This window comes from Phragmites australis, chromosome 1, assembly GCF_958298935.1.
Source record: "Phragmites australis chromosome 1, lpPhrAust1.1, whole genome shotgun sequence".
NCBI lineage: Eukaryota > Viridiplantae > Streptophyta > Magnoliopsida > Poales > Poaceae > Phragmites > Phragmites australis.
Window position 1 is genome coordinate 22,284,357 of NC_084921.1, and position 15,391 is coordinate 22,299,747.

The 15,391-nt window shown below is 39.8% G+C and overlaps 2 protein-coding genes across 2 annotated transcripts; one reads left to right on the forward strand and one right to left on the reverse strand.

The window, feature by feature from the left end:
- Positions 1–3,397: 3,397 nt before the first annotated feature.
- LOC133912780 (uncharacterized) lies at positions 3,398–6,595 on the forward strand. The gene is made up of 6 exons (XM_062355692.1): positions 3,398–3,636; positions 3,744–3,798; positions 3,914–3,964; positions 5,144–5,235; positions 5,596–5,673; positions 6,157–6,595. The coding sequence occupies exons 1-6, from the start codon at positions 3,581–3,583 to the stop codon at positions 6,308–6,310; spliced, it is 486 nt and encodes a 161-aa protein (XP_062211676.1). The 5' UTR covers positions 3,398–3,580; the 3' UTR covers positions 6,311–6,595.
- An 850-nt stretch (positions 6,596–7,445) lies between these two features.
- LOC133888342 (exopolygalacturonase-like) lies at positions 7,446–8,894 on the reverse strand. The gene is made up of 3 exons (XM_062328549.1): positions 8,700–8,894; positions 8,311–8,598; positions 7,446–8,201 (listed from the first exon to the last, which is right to left on the reverse strand). Exons 1-3 carry the CDS (start codon positions 8,892–8,894, stop codon positions 7,446–7,448), a joined length of 1,239 nt encoding a protein of 412 aa, XP_062184533.1.
- Positions 8,895–15,391: the final 6,497 nt, after the last annotated feature.

A 15,391-nucleotide genomic window follows, 5' to 3' on the forward strand; every position in this document is an offset into this window, starting at 1 on the left:
ACATGGAATTCACTGACTCGTGGGGAAAGCTGGACAACCTTTGCAGAGTGTAAAACTGTTATAACAGCCATGCTCACGGATATGAGATACTTGGATCCTCACATTATTAGTGGGCTGTGATTATGATTCTGGTACAGGGAGTACTAGATGGTTGTGGTTATGGTTCTGGTACAGAGAGTACTAGATGGTTTTGGCGCGTTCTCCCCGGTCGGTTGCCTGCGGTGTTGTTGGGTACCAGTGCTTCTGTTCCGCTGCATATATCTTCATAGAAGATAATATATATCAATTGCTGTAAGAGTTTAAGGTTATTTAATAAAAGTATTGCTTTTGTTACTTCACATGTGACATCCTTATGTGTGTTGAACATCTTGAGCACACATAAGCCGCATCTGGTTTTGTCCGTTAAAACCGGGTGTGACATAAATCAAACGGGCATCATTTAGCGTTGTGTACGCTATTGCATAGCGGTCCCTAAAATATTTGCATGTCCCTTGAAGTATGAACTCTACAATCCCCACAAGCAGCAACCCTCTCACACCTTTCATCACCCAGTTGTAAACCTCTGCTAAATTTGTTGTCATAATATCGTACCTAGCCCCATTTGTGTCGTAGAGCAGAGCCCACTTCTCCTTTGGATCATTCTCAATCCACTCGCTAAATGACCTAGTAGATGACCCAGTCATTCACGTTATGCTAGCATCACTGTTCGTTGGTAGGGACTCAAGAGGTATTGGTTCTTCATCTGTTCCCCTCACTGGTCTCCCTGCACGCTCCTGTATTTGCTTCTTCGTCATCTCATCGTAGTCTTTCAAAAAAAAATCAAACTTCTGCTGCTATTTCTGACCGTATAGCTTCTTGAACATGTTCATGAGGTTCTTGTTTTTGAATTGGCGGAAAAAGTTTGCACCCAAATGCCTCATGCATTACCTACTCTGCAGATCTAGCCACACAAGTCCCATCACACCATCATTCGTTCCATTCTGTAGTCCTAAATTACCGCAAGCATCCCAGCATGCCGGTCATGTAGAAGGCACACGTTCCGTCGAGCACCAACAATTATCATCCTCACATGGTACATGAACCAATGCCAACTGGTAGTGTTCTCACTCTTCACAAATGCAAAGGCCAACGGTAGCACTTGGTTGTTCCCATCAACTCTAATAGCAGTTAGGATCTGTTTCTTGTACATGCTGGTAAGAAAAGTTCCATCGATGCAGAGGATAGACCAACAATGCTCAAAAGCTTTTATACATGGTCCTAATGGGAAGAAGCATTATTTAAGGACATACTTGCCAGGTTTTAACAGCAATGGTACTTATCAATGTCATAATATGTCATAGGGTTCCTTCGAGCAATGGTCTGCAGCAAGTGTGGAAGGTTGTCATATGACGCTTCGTAGGTCTCAAACCTTATCTCAATTGCCTTCCTCTTCACCCTCCATACTTTGTTGTAGCTAATAGTGTACTTATACTTCTCCTCGATTTGCCTAATTATAGACCCTGGTTCGTAGTTCAGGTTGTTCACAACCTGGGCGTACATCACATTGGCGACAAAGGCCGAGGTGATGTTCCTATAGCTAGGCTCAAGTTCGTCCATCGTGCAAGTGTGGTTCACCACAATCGACACCTTCTAATACTCAACCCACTTCTCTTTGAAGCCGTGCACCCACCACGGAAAACCTTCCTTCACGCATTTGACATTATATTCCTTCTTGCTTAACTTGACAATATAAAATTATTGTCTAAGCGATGGCACCCATTGAGGCACTTCATCCTTCATGGTCTAATTGGTAGGATATTTATCACCCTAGGTCACCTCATTCTGCGTATACTCTCAGGTCACTTGATTACCCTCATTCACCACAAGGTTGTTTAAGTTAGGATTGTTTCAGTCTGCGAGAATCGAAGCATCGTCCTCAACATCCGACATGTCATTCTCAAGGGATTTGTCAGCCTTAAGATCATCCTACTCCATCTATTCAATTAGAGAAGAAATTTGTTCCCCCTCGTTTGCCTTATCGATAGGTTCAGTCAAATAATTTGATGAATGTGCACAATCTGAATAGACATCCTCATCATACTCTTCATCATCACCTTGCATCTCCCCAACTACCTCCTTATCCTTCCATTGCAAAAGTAACATAGGAGGCCAACCTCTGTGCACAACATCATACAGGTACCTCTTCTACAATTCATGTTCTCTGAGCAGGTACACCTCCTATTACATACCATCTCTCAAATGGTTGCCCATAATGCTAATTATCATCTCTTGAACCTTGGGGTCTATTTTAAAACCCCGCATCAACTATACGTATAAGTGTCTAACACTTTTGTACATAGGTCTAGAGATACCCTTGTTCATTGACTGAAATACGGATAGTACTACCCCTTTCGGATCATACAATATTTCACTGTCCCTATAAAAAATCCTAAATTACCACTGATCCGACATACTTAGCAACTATCGATAAAAATCCTAACATTAATGCGATAGAACAGAAATAATTATGTAAAACTACATCTACAATAGAAAAATCATTACAAACATGACCCACTATACTGCAACAGAATATTAGCAGGTCACTACATCAAATACTTCTAAATCCTACATCTACTACCTCACATTTGTCCGCACTATGTCTAAATCCTACATCTAATATCTAATATATATCTACTATATCTAATTTCTAAAATATACGTATAAATGTGATCTAATTGCTAAACTATATCTAACCCTAATTTTAAACATAGATCTACATTCTAACCTACACATAATGACTATCCTACCAGATTTATTGAAAAATTTAAGTCTAACCTCTAACCTATGTTAAAACCTAGCATTAGTGATTATTCTATCATTTTTTAGAAAAACTAAAGAAAAAACGTACCTCTTTGCTCCGATAGGGCTTCATCGCAAATTTTTTCCTCCCCTCCTCTCTCCTCCTCTCCCTCGCCTCCCTCTTTCTAGGTTGAGTTCGAAGCAAATAGGAGCGCTGACATCTGTGCGGCCGTGTCATGGAATTATATACCCACAAGATCTCACCTAGTGAATGGGTGAGATCTTTGTATGGGCCTGCGGACATCGTAGCGACGAAGAACTCGCTCGTTCAGTGGGTGAGATTAAGTTCTCGCTCTTTAAACGAGTGAGACCTTGGAGACTGTCAGGCCTAAAAAATCTCACCCGATGAATAGGCGGTGCTAGTCTGTCTCTGCTATTTTTTTTCAAACGGCCGTATAGTCTTACAAATATTAAAAAATATAAAAAAAATTCCCAATTTCATAGCTAAAATCGGCGCCTGATAGGAAATCGTGTTTGGGCTCGCATCTCGTTTTTCTCAGCCCGATTTGTTGCGCCGCGGCCGAACACATTAAGCCCAGCCCAAAAACTTTACTCAAGCCATGATCCCCACTCCGGTTCCCAGGTGCCTACACCGCCGCCGCTCTCACCTCCCCACGGCCGCCGCGCATCCCCCTCCTCGCCCCCAGCTCACCACAGGCAGGTCCGCAGCGACCTTGCAAGCCGCACGAGTCGAGACCGAACCCCCTCGCGAACCCCTCAACCATCGCTGCCGCCGGTCACCATGGGCAAGTTCCGCAAGCTCGGCCGGCACGCCGCCCACCGCGTGTCCATGCTCAGGTCTTTCATTCTTTCTTCTACCTCTCGACGCCCTTACCTATGAATTGACTGCACGCCGCCTTTCCTTGCCTCTTACCTTCTGGATTTGTCTCTCTCGTCGTCGGCAGGACGATGGTGTCGCAGCTGGTGAAGCACGAGCGCATCGAGACCACCGTCGCTAAGGTACTTCTTCTTTCTCATCTTGACACTTCGTAGAGCATCCCTTGTGGGATTTTTGTGCCGGGAATTGTAGTTGTTGAACGCCCTTCCTTCCTTTGCCGTGGTTGGTTGATTTTAGGCCAAGGAGGTGCGGCGAAAGGCAGATCAGATGGTGCAGCTCGGAAAGGAGGTAACAGTGATCAGCATTCCCATGATACTGCTAAGTTCATTCTAATGTGAAATGTCGTAATGTTTTGTGGCATCCACGATTTAGATTAGTGGGTTCGCAAAAATCGTGTAGAGATAGTTTCCAATTAGTAAGGATGGATAAGGACTTAGTTAGATTGGTTCTTCTGACGCTTAACTGTTCTGCGGTTACCACTATATTTCACTTAAGAGAGTTAAAGTTCAGGAATGTCTCATCACGAGGTTAGTGCGTATTGTTGGCGAATAAAAGCTGGAAACTATATTTGCTGACTACCAAATTAGAGATCATGTAGTCTGTGTATATTTGACGTATTGAGAAGTAGCTGAATTAAAATGTGCCAGAGACCCTCATCAGAGAACTGATCAATGACAATGTTGTCAGAGAAATCTCTTGTTTTACTGGCAAAGAACTTGGTACCGTTTTGTTTTTTTTCATGATTGTAGGATCAAATCCTCCTTCCATCGATGCATTATTGTTTTGGTGTTGATGCTACATAAGTTCCTGACATTTGCATAATTTCGTTGAGTAGGCCTAATCTATACGGACTATACCTAGACATAGAATGACCTGCTTTATAAAAAAAACTCGACCACAAGGAGATAGACGCCCCCCTGGCTTTGTTCTAGAGTTAGGGGAGTACCAAACCCTGGCTGGCCAGAAAACTCGCCGAGACCAATTCTCACGGAGGTACTTGCGCAACCTGCGAGCACCCGGGTTCAAGCCTAGGTGAGTGGCTCCTCGACTAGAGGCTTGCTCGGTTCTGAATGACCTGCTTTATGAATATAGGGTAACAATCTTAGTCATTTTGTGTTTGACATAGTAACTCATAACGAGTGAAGGACACATTGTTATTACAAGCATATATAAGATAACATAACATTTTAGTATATTAACATTAATCTTCTGTAATGTAACATCTGGTAAAAGGTGGTATCACGTTACTATATCAAGTGGTACATAAGTATCATAAAGTACCCTACTTTATGCCTGGGTGTAAGTTACTCCCTGTATAATTTCTTTTCTAAAATTGATCCTTTCCACGTGCACCCTTAAGCCTCTTGTTATCTGGCATCTGCTCAAGATGTAGCATTTATTTAGTTAACTTGATCTCTTGGAGCCTCCAACGATGAAAGTTATCTGTATTGATATAATAATATGCAGGGTACACTGGATGCTGCCAGACGTGCTTCTGCTTTTGTTCGGGGTGATGATGTTGTTCATAAGCTATTCACAGAGCTTGCCTTCCGCTACAAGTAATTTTTTTTTACCTATGCAGTATCAATGTATCAGTTCAATTTAGTGTAATCTGGCATGTCTATATTGAAATTCATTACTCCCTATATTCGAAATAGATGTCATGTTTGTGTCTAACATAGGTAGTAAGGCATGAAGGAGAATGATTATCACAGCAGTATCTAATATGTAATCTCAAACCTTGGATGAAGTAAACTCCAATTGTTGGAGCATTCAGGGAAGTGTTAAGATGTTAGTTCACAATTGTATAATGCCATGTATTTATAACAAAATGATAAGGCTAGAATGTCATGTATTTCAAAACAGGGTGTATATCATTTTCTAGCCGAACCTAATGAATCATTATTTCTTTGTTCTAGAGATCGAGCCGGTGGGTACACCAGACTATTGCGTACCAGGATACGTATTGGTGATGCTGCACCAATGGCATACATTGAGTAATTTTCTTTATTCATACTGTATTTCTTAATTTCATTTTGCCAAAGTGACTATTTCTTTAAGGAGATGGCCTAGTAAGAAGTTTTGCAAAATTCAAATTATAAAAATGTAAGCTCAGGGAACGAAAATTTACAGTTATAGATATGGGCTGGAGAAGCAAACTGGTCTGTTCAGGGAGTTGGTTTCAGAAATTTTTATGCCAAGATAGACTACTCTGTTCAGTCCATTGATGTATTTTAGCAAATATGACCAAGTTTGACACTATACCTGATATCACTGGATCCCTTTAGTCACTTCTTGGAACCAATTGAGCTGGTTCCCAGCATGCACTAGCTTTTCTTGGCAATGTTGCTTCCAATACCAAATCTATACTGTGCACAACCGTTCAGTATGAGTCGCCCATCATTAACCTGCCATGTATTGGTGTCCCAAAGCCTTGTTGAGACTTGAGATGCAGTATTTATCAATTATGTCATGTGCAGGTTTGTCGATAGGGAGAACGAACTTCGGGAGTCTAAACCTGCGACACCACAGCCACCTCAACGAGTCCCTCTTGATCCATGGGCAAAGTCTCGTGCTAGCCAACAGTGGGCAGGACCTAAAGTCAGCAAGAGCTCCAAGACAGAAGGCTTGTGAGAACAATATCCATGTTGTGTTTACTTCCTTGAAAGCACACCCACTTTCTGTAGAAGGCTCCAATGCTTTGCCTGCCGTTACTGCCAATAATTCAAACTTATAATGGTATCTTGTAACCTCATGAGACGTGCGCATGCAATTCATTGGTTGAAGATTGCGAGGCTGTCCATGCAGATGTTTTGGCCCGAGACGTATTTCTTTTCCTTATTTCTGATGTATTACTATTAAAGAATCCCTTGGCAAATTCATGGTCGCTGTCATGTGTACACCAGTTCCATGTTTTCACCAATCTTTTCTTATAGGATGTGTTCTTCACCAATCACAAAGCTGAAATACTGGACTACAGATGTCAGATTAGATCCATAGCACGGAAGCATTACCAGATCTTTTTATTGCCAATAAGTTGCATTAGCGGTACAACAAGTTTTGAGGTGCATATAATGTAATCACAACACTACAGGTTCGCTTGATCGGGTCACCTATTTTATTTTCGGGTGCAAAGGAGGTCACAGAGCATGCCATGGCTAGTTAATGGCCTTATTTGCATCCTTAAACAAGTATCAACCCGATCTGGCCATTCTCAAGTTGTGTGGCTAAATCTCACCCCCTTGCAAGTTGTTGTACCACTTATGCAGTTCTCTTTTATTATTCAGGTGTCTCGTACTCCCACGATTGTCCAGGATTTAACCCATTTGAAAACCAAAAGAATTTCTACTAGGCTCTAGGAACGATCTTTGGGCCAAACATGTGCCCAAAGCTATTTTACCATTGCCTGTTATTGCATTGAGAAAGGCAAAACATTACAGAACAGGGTCCACTGCAAGGCCTGATTTCTCACAGGACCAGAGGTAGTGACGTTAGCATATAACGCTACTATGACAGGACATGATAGTACATTAAAACGCCCTGAAGTCTAAATATGAATTAATGTTCTAAACCAGGGAAAGGAGACAGCCAGTTGGCAGGCGCCTGCGTCTCCCGGTTGTCTGCAGATATTCCGCAGGAAGATCAGAGAAGGAGCCCGGCACCGGCCGGGCCACTTGGCTGATCGAATTTGGAAAGCAAAATGAAAAAAACTACTGAACTAGATCATCACGGATCAAATCACATGCCAGCAAACTCCACTTGGGTGAAATCAGAGCAGGCAACCCAGGGCCTCGAGACTTCCCCTGGCGGTGCCCTTGGCGTTGGTGCACACTGCCATGGTCTTGTTGTTCTTGCCGGCATACTCCACGTTGACGTCGATGAGCTGGACCCCGCTGCAAGGCTGCTTGTCCGAGCAGATCAGGGTGACGGCCTCGGGCGTGGACGACGTGCCGGTGATGTTGCGGAACGTGACGTCCTTGACGGCGACGTGGGAGGTGCTGCTCCTGTTGCCGGGGCACACCTTCTCGGGGCAGTAGTACTGGTCGATGATGATGGGGTTGGCCACCTCCTCCATCTTGATGTTCTCGAAGGTCAGCCTCGACGCCGTGATCACCGACTCTGCGTCCTCGTACGACTTGATGCGCACGCCGTTGGTCGTGTTCCTGAGCACGCAGTCCCGCACCGTGACGTCGGTCACGTCCTTCTCGTCCTTGTACCGCCCGAGGCAGCCCACGCTGATGCCCTGCCCGGGGCCGCAGGTCACCCCGCTGACCATGACGCCGGCGCTGCCTGGCCCCACGGAGACACAGTCATCGCCAGTGCCGATGGTCGCGTTGGTGATGCTCACCTTGGAGGAGTCACCAACGTGGACGCCGTCCGTGTTTTCGGCGTCCCCAGGCGCGGTGATGGTCACCTCCTTGACGGTGATGTCCTTGCACTTGTCGATGTTGATGTGGAAGAACTTTGAATTGAGTAGCGTGATGCCGGAGACAGAACCGTTGTTCACGTAGTAGAGCACCAGGGTCTACATCACACACACAGGTGAGTTACGTGACACGTCCAGTAGTGAATGCCGGCGCACACGCCGATGTATGTATGTATAAATATATATATGCAGCATCGACGTAACATACGTTGGGCATCGCCTTATTGCAGTCCTTGGTATAAACTCCGGTGCCCTGGCCGTCGAGCGTGCCGGAGCCGGTGATGACAATGTTGTTGACGCGCGTTACCTCGATCCAACTCGACTTGTACTTGGACAGGTCGTTAGACCCCATCAGGGTGCCGTCGAGTTGGACGGTGACGTCGCCCTTGCACGGCCCGCTGAAGTTGAGAGGCCCGACCAGGTACCCGCCCTTGGGGATGAGCACCGTCGGGCTCCCCGTCGCCCCGCACGCCGACGTCCACGCCTCCTGAATCGCCTGATCAAAGCGATCACCGTGGCTCGTTATCCGTCCGCGAAAGCAACCACACGACGTCGATCAACTTCATTAATTGCATGATCGATGGAACTGGCACATACCTTTGTGGAGTCCGTTTTGCCGTCGCTGGTCGCGCCGAGCTTGCTAATGTCGAACGTCCCGCCGGCTCCCGTCGCCTTGGGGGCGCCTTCTGGCGCCGCGTCGCTCTTCGTTGATCCGGTCCTCTTTGCTGCGCACACCACGTATACGACTGTCAGGATGAAGAATACCCTGACAGCGTTGCTTGTGGAAGCCATCTTCGTTGTGCTCGCTCTCCTCGCCGCTGGAGAGATGTTCCGGAAGATATCCTGCGGGAGAGAGAGGAGTCCCGTTTGCTATGTACACGGAATGGTCGTCTTGCCTTTGCTATTTTCAGGCAACAATGGTTGAACAAGGCACTCCTGTCCTCTGGTTTTTACAGGTTTTTGACCAACTCTTTCCTTTCCTATGTGTTCAACCGATGCGGATGCCGGAGAAGCAAAGCTCATGCAGAATGTCCACCAACTCGATCTATCGTTCGTGTGATCTTTTAGCTTTTGTCATGCTACCAAAAGGCGCCTGACTACTGAAAGCTTCTCTATCCCATCACCAATCTTGAAGTTCAATAATCAAGGGCAACCGGCATGGGATACTTGGTAGAAAAGCCTTTGGTTCTATACCAGCGCTAGTCCCAAAAAATGAGTACATGGAACATGTTAGGATCAAACATGAGGGTAGAAAACCCATACTAGAAAAAAAACTGGGGATGGACACATGCAACTTCACTATATCAGTAGATATGTATAATGCAGGGAATTACAATAAGCGTCTCAACTCTCTGTGAGTGGACATATACGACTCGAGTCTAATACGAACCTTTCTAGATATGGCTCAACTAGAATTCGGATCAAAATCCAACAAACTCCACCTTGAGACGAATTCCATCTTATAGCAAATGAAGAATCACTAATAAACTCCCTTTAATAATAAATATCACCGATACCAAAGATCTCTAGAACTCAAACTGTAACACCAATTAAACTCGAACATTATAATATATTAAGGCAAATAGCACTCGTACTATCACAAAAAATATTAACTCAAGAATTATTACCACAAAACTTAGTGTACAAACCTCTCAACCAAATATCTTTTTTACATGCTTTAGAAATAGCAATATATTCAACTTCAGTAGTTTATAAAGCAATAGTAGTCTGCAGACATGCTTTCCAACTAATAGCACAACCACCAATAGTGAAAATATAATATGTGAGAGATCTTCTCTTGTCCAAATCACCAGCATAATCTGAGTCAACATAACTAACAAGTCTATCTCCAAATTTTCTAAACTGCAAACAAGCATCATAAATACTACATAGATATATAAAAATCCACTGAACAGCTTTCCAACAATCTTTGCCAGGATTAGCTATGTAATATACTAACAACACTCAGTGCATGAGATAAATCAGAATGATAACAGATCATGGCATACATAAGTTAACCAACTGCACTTGAATATGGAACTCTAAATATGTACTCAATATCATAATTTGATTCAAGACATAAAGATAAAGATAATTTGAAATGCATAGTTAATGGAGTACTGACTGGTTTTGCATCAGGCATATTGAAACGACGAAGGACCTTCTCAATATAACATTGCTGACTAAGATATAATTTGTCAACCTTCCTATCTCTAATGATTTCCATACCAATAATTTTCTTTACCTAAATCCTTTCATCTTAAATTCATTACTCAACTGCGATTTCAATTTGGCTATTCCTGATTTATCCTTTGTAGCAATCAACATATCATCGATATAGAGAATCAAATTAATATCTTAACCATTAATAGTCTTTAAATAGACACAACTATCATAATCAGAATGCTTAAAACCATTAGAGAAAATAAAACCGTTAAACCTCTTGTACCACTATCTAGGGTATTGCTTCAAACCATAATAAAATTTCTTTAATTTACAGACAAGATCTTCTTTTTCAAGAATAACAAAACCTTCAAGTTGATCCATATAAATGTCTTCATTTAACTCCCTATATAAAAATGAAATTTTAACATCTAATTGGTCGAGTTCATAATCACACATAATAATAATACTGAGTAAAGTGTGAATAGAAATATAGTTCATAACAGTGGAGAAGACATCATTATAATCAATACCTAAAATTTGGCTATAGCATTTAACAATTAACCTTTGCTTTATACATTGTTGCTTCACTAGAAGAAATACCGTCCTTTCTTTTAAAAATCCACTTGCAATAAACATGCTTCTTCTCTTTGGCACTTTAACTAGATCCTAAGTACAGCTTTTTTCAAGTGATTCCATCTCATTTTGCATTATAGTCATCCAATTGTTGCGATCAGCAAAAGTTTAGCATTAACTTCAACTTCTTCTACGTAACTCATAGCATAAACAACAATATTACACTTCTCAATTAACCTCATAGGTCAATTAATTTACCTTCTAGGCCTATCAACTGCAATAGAATGTTGTGTAGACTGCACAATGGGAGAAGAAGGTGAAACACTAGATAAATCATGATCAATAAATAAATATGCAGAAATAGGTACATCTCGGACATCAATATTTAGTGTATATTCTGAATTAATAAAATATTCCACCTGCACACTAAAACTCTGCTGACTCTGAACAGAAGCATTATGCAACATAGCAAATTCATTAACGACAACATTTATGCTAATCAATATCTTTTGTGTTGCAAAAATCCATAATTTATAATATTTAACACCAAATTTATAACCAAGAAAAATACACAATAGTTCTACGCTCTAATTTACCATTATTAACGTGAGCATAAGCTGAACCACTACAAACTCTCAATTCTAAATAATCTGCTGGGGAACTAGACCATATCTCAATTGGAGTTTCTTATCAATGGTAATGTTAGGTGATCGATTAATAAGATATCAAACAGTGGAAGCGGCTTCAGCCAAAAAACACTTATACATACTTACATTAGACAACATGCAATGAGCCTTCGATATGATAGTTTTGTTCATACGTTTGGCTACACCATTTTGTTGTGGAGTATTAGGAATATTGTAGTCTCACAATACCTTCAGACTTACAATATTAATCAAATTTATCATAACATAATTCTATCCCATTATCAATGTGAAGCTTCTTTGCCTTCCTTTTGGTTTGCCTTTCAACTATCTTTAAATGCTTCTAATTATGCTTCAAGATTTAGTCAAACTCTACTCGAATAATCATCAATAATAGTTAACATATAACGAAAACCACCTCGTAAAGGCCTATGAGATGATCCCCATAACTTAGAATGTATATAATAAAAAATATTTTCTTTTGTATGAATCGAAGTATTGAATTTCACCCTCTTATGCTTGTCAAAAATACAATGCTCGCACAATTTCAGCTTACCAATGCTATATCCATCAAGAACACCTCTCTTGCTCAATTATGCTAAACCAAGTTCACTCATATGCCTAAAACATATATGCCAAAGATTAGTAGCATCATAATCTAATAATGAATGTCAATTTACAGTGATATCGTCTATGATTGTAGTGCTTCGGAGATGATATAAATTGACATATCTTAAATCACCTTTCATTGCAATAATGAATTTTTTTTCACCTTCAAAATACTATCTCTACCAAACCAATCATACCCTTTATTACCAAGAGTACTAAATGAAATAAGGTTCCTTATCATACCTAGAACGTGCCTTACATCTGTTAAGATTCTAATAATATCATCGTGCATCTTTATCATAATTGATCTAATTCCAACAATTGGATATGGATTGTCATCGCCCATCATAGCAGGATCAGCATCTTAAACAAAATTATAGATAGTGAACCAATCTCTATAAATACATATATAAATAGATATAGCAGAGTCAATAATCCATTCATCATCACTAGTTGCACATCCAGCAAAAGCAACAAGAGTCTCTTCATCAGATTTAACTTTCCTCTTTTTTTTTTTCAACTTATAACAATCAGATATGTCATGATTATATTTCTTGCAATACCTGCAGAATTTTTCCCTACCTCGGAACTTCAAACAACCCCTGTAACAGTTTGAACTTTTACCTCTATGGCCATTATGATATTTCTTTTCCTTTGTCCTACTACACTTAATCAAACCATCTCTATTAAAAGTCGAGCCATCAGTAGATACTATTTATTTTATCTTTTCATTAGCATCTAAGGTCTCATAAATTTCTTTCAAAGTTACTGTATCATGACTGTATAATATGCTATCTCTTAAGTTTGTAAAAGAACTAAGTAACGAGTATAACAGAATAAGACTTAAATCCTTATCAGCATATTTTATCTTTATGGATGGTAGGCTAGCAATGATCTTCTTATAATTTGTACGTGAATAACTTCACCTTCAAGTACGTTTTGCTAGTTAAATCCTTAAATATGTAGATCGATTACAGCTTTAGCCATAAAATAGTAGTAGTTTTTTCTATAAAATATTGTTTGATAAATAAAGATGAATTTGAGAAAAAGCATTGCGATCCTTCCTTATTCTTGAAATTATCAAATGTATCATCCAAATAATATACGCAAAAATAATCTACATCTTAACTTATCATATAGAGAAAATCTTATATATCGATCTAACAACATAATATCATATTAAAATATAAGCCATAGTCGTTCGTGCGAAGCAATATCAGCAAGAAACAGTGCGCAGTGCTGAAATACTAGTAAAACCATGTGTGTGCGTGTAGCAAATCAGCCAAAAAATCAATTCAGAACACACTCTGGTATGCTTTCCTAGTGTGCGCATAGCAAAACACTAATTTTGGGATTCACGTGACACCACAGGCTGGAAAAGATGACGGCTTTGTCAGGTTGATGCTACTGTGCTGGTCGCTGCTCTGCGAGGGAAAGTATTTTTTTGTTTGGTCGGATTCTAGTGTCTATGTGTGGCAGCTTCTGTAGATATCTCGGACTCGGGCTGTAGCAACGGGGTTTAATTTATTAACGGTAACAGTTTGAAATTTGTGGTTCTAAGTTTACCGATTCGGTTCGGTTTTAGAAATCGAACGGTAACCGAATTTTGGGATTCTGTCAGCTCCACCTTAGCATTGGTGCGTAGGAAGTGCTGAGTCGATGAGATCCACCGAAACTCTTGTCGAGGAGCAAATCGTTTGGACGACGGCGCGACAAATACAGTAGCAACCCTAATTTTTTTCTCGTCCCTCTAGTATCAATTGGGCTATCTGGAACCTCTTGTTATAAATAAAGTACGATAAGAACACATACGAGATATGATTTTTACATGAAAAAATTTTGTAGAAAAAAACCATATGTGATAATCGATGATCTTCATAATATCAGAAGATATGTACAACATAGGATTACTACCTCTATTTTTATTTGTTTGTCACCAGTTTTTTACTATAGCAATTCTAATCTTATATTTTTTCTACGAAAAGTTTATAGATAGCTAAAACTTTTATGTTATTAGATTCGTTATGAAATGTATTTTATTAGTATTGTATACTTTTAAGTATTCGTAAATTTTTTTTAAAATGTAAACCAAAACAGAGGTAGTATAATAAGCATCTTAACTCTATGTGCGACTTATAAAATATATTTATAGAGAATGATATATATGACTCAAATCTAATACAAACAGTTTTAAATATGGGTCAATGTTAGTTCCTAATATGGCTACTAGAATTCGAATCAAAATCTAACCGAGCATGTTCTTAAAAAACCAAGAGAATAGCCAATTTGGTCCCCGGACGTTTAGTCCAAAGCTCAGTTTGGTACGTGATGTTTCAAAATGTCCGTGTGGGTCCTTAACACTATTACATAAAGTCTCATATTTGACGACGTTTCATGGATAGTTCCAAGAAATTGTTTGCAACAAAATTATCACAGACAGTTTCATAAAAGGGACGTACTATCAAGATTCAATTTACCGGTTTTCAAATGGTAACCGTTCCCAAGCGGTAACAAAAACACGCAGTTATTGCGATAATCGCAAAAAATTCGGTTGAAATTCACACCAAATTCATTTGCTAAAATTTAAAATTTAGAAAAAAAATGTTAGATTCTCCATATTATCGGTAAATACTTTGTTTTCTCAATTTATCAAATGGTTTTCTCGATTTTCAGTGAAGTTAAAAAAACCCAAAAATTGGCTCAATCTTATAAAATCAATAACTAATTCATCTGAGCTTCAAATCAAGTGAAATTTTTTTTTGGCTTCCTTGAAACATGATCTACATGATAAAAGTATTTATACTCATAAAAAAGTTGAAAACTTTCTGTGAGAAAATGTATTTGTTAAACCAAGTTAAATGCATAGTTTACTTTTTGCTAATCCAAAAATCATAAAAATAATTTTTTTAGTCTTCTTACATGATCCTATGTCATTTAAAAATACATGAACTCATGAATTAGTTATTGTAACATGCAAGATTGTGTAAATATGTTACGACTAGATTAATTCATAACTGACCTATCACACCTCCAAAATTAGTGAAACCACTTTTATTAGTTTATTTATACTATGATTTATGTAGAAAAAATAATGGTAGATATGAAAAATTTAACGTATTCACTTTATGCTTGTGAACTTTGTAAAAATCATGGAGAAATTAATAAAATTTGAAATGAAGTGAAATCAATTTTAAAGATCCTCTTAAGATACATTCTACACAATAAAAATATGTGTTTGTATGTTAAGATTTTTCTTAACATGAGTTAATAATTGAGCCGTACGCTTTAACTTTTTTA

What these genes read in the sequence shown, in the direction of transcription:
- LOC133912780 (XM_062355692.1), top strand. Translation starts at nt 3,581, where the DNA reads ATGGGCAAGTTCCGCAAGCTCGGCCGGCACGCCGCCCACCGCGTGTCC. An exon ending in TCGAGACCACCGTCGCTAAG is followed by an intron (nt 3,799 to 3,913) that starts GTACTTCTTCTT and finishes GGTTGATTTTAG; the next exon opens with GCCAAGGAGGTGCGGCGAAA. An exon ending in GAGCTTGCCTTCCGCTACAA is followed by an intron (nt 5,236 to 5,595) that starts GTAATTTTTTTT and finishes TCTTTGTTCTAG; the next exon opens with AGATCGAGCCGGTGGGTACA.
- LOC133888342 (XM_062328549.1), bottom strand. Translation starts at nt 8,894, where the DNA reads ATGGCTTCCACAAGCAACGCTGTCAGGGTATTCTTCATCCTGACAGTC. An exon ending in GCAAAACGGACTCCACAAAG is followed by an intron (nt 8,599 to 8,699) that starts GTATGTGCCAGT and finishes CGCTTTGATCAG; the next exon opens with GCGATTCAGGAGGCGTGGAC. An exon ending in GCAATAAGGCGATGCCCAAC is followed by an intron (nt 8,202 to 8,310) that starts GTATGTTACGTC and finishes TGTGTGATGTAG; the next exon opens with ACCCTGGTGCTCTACTACGT.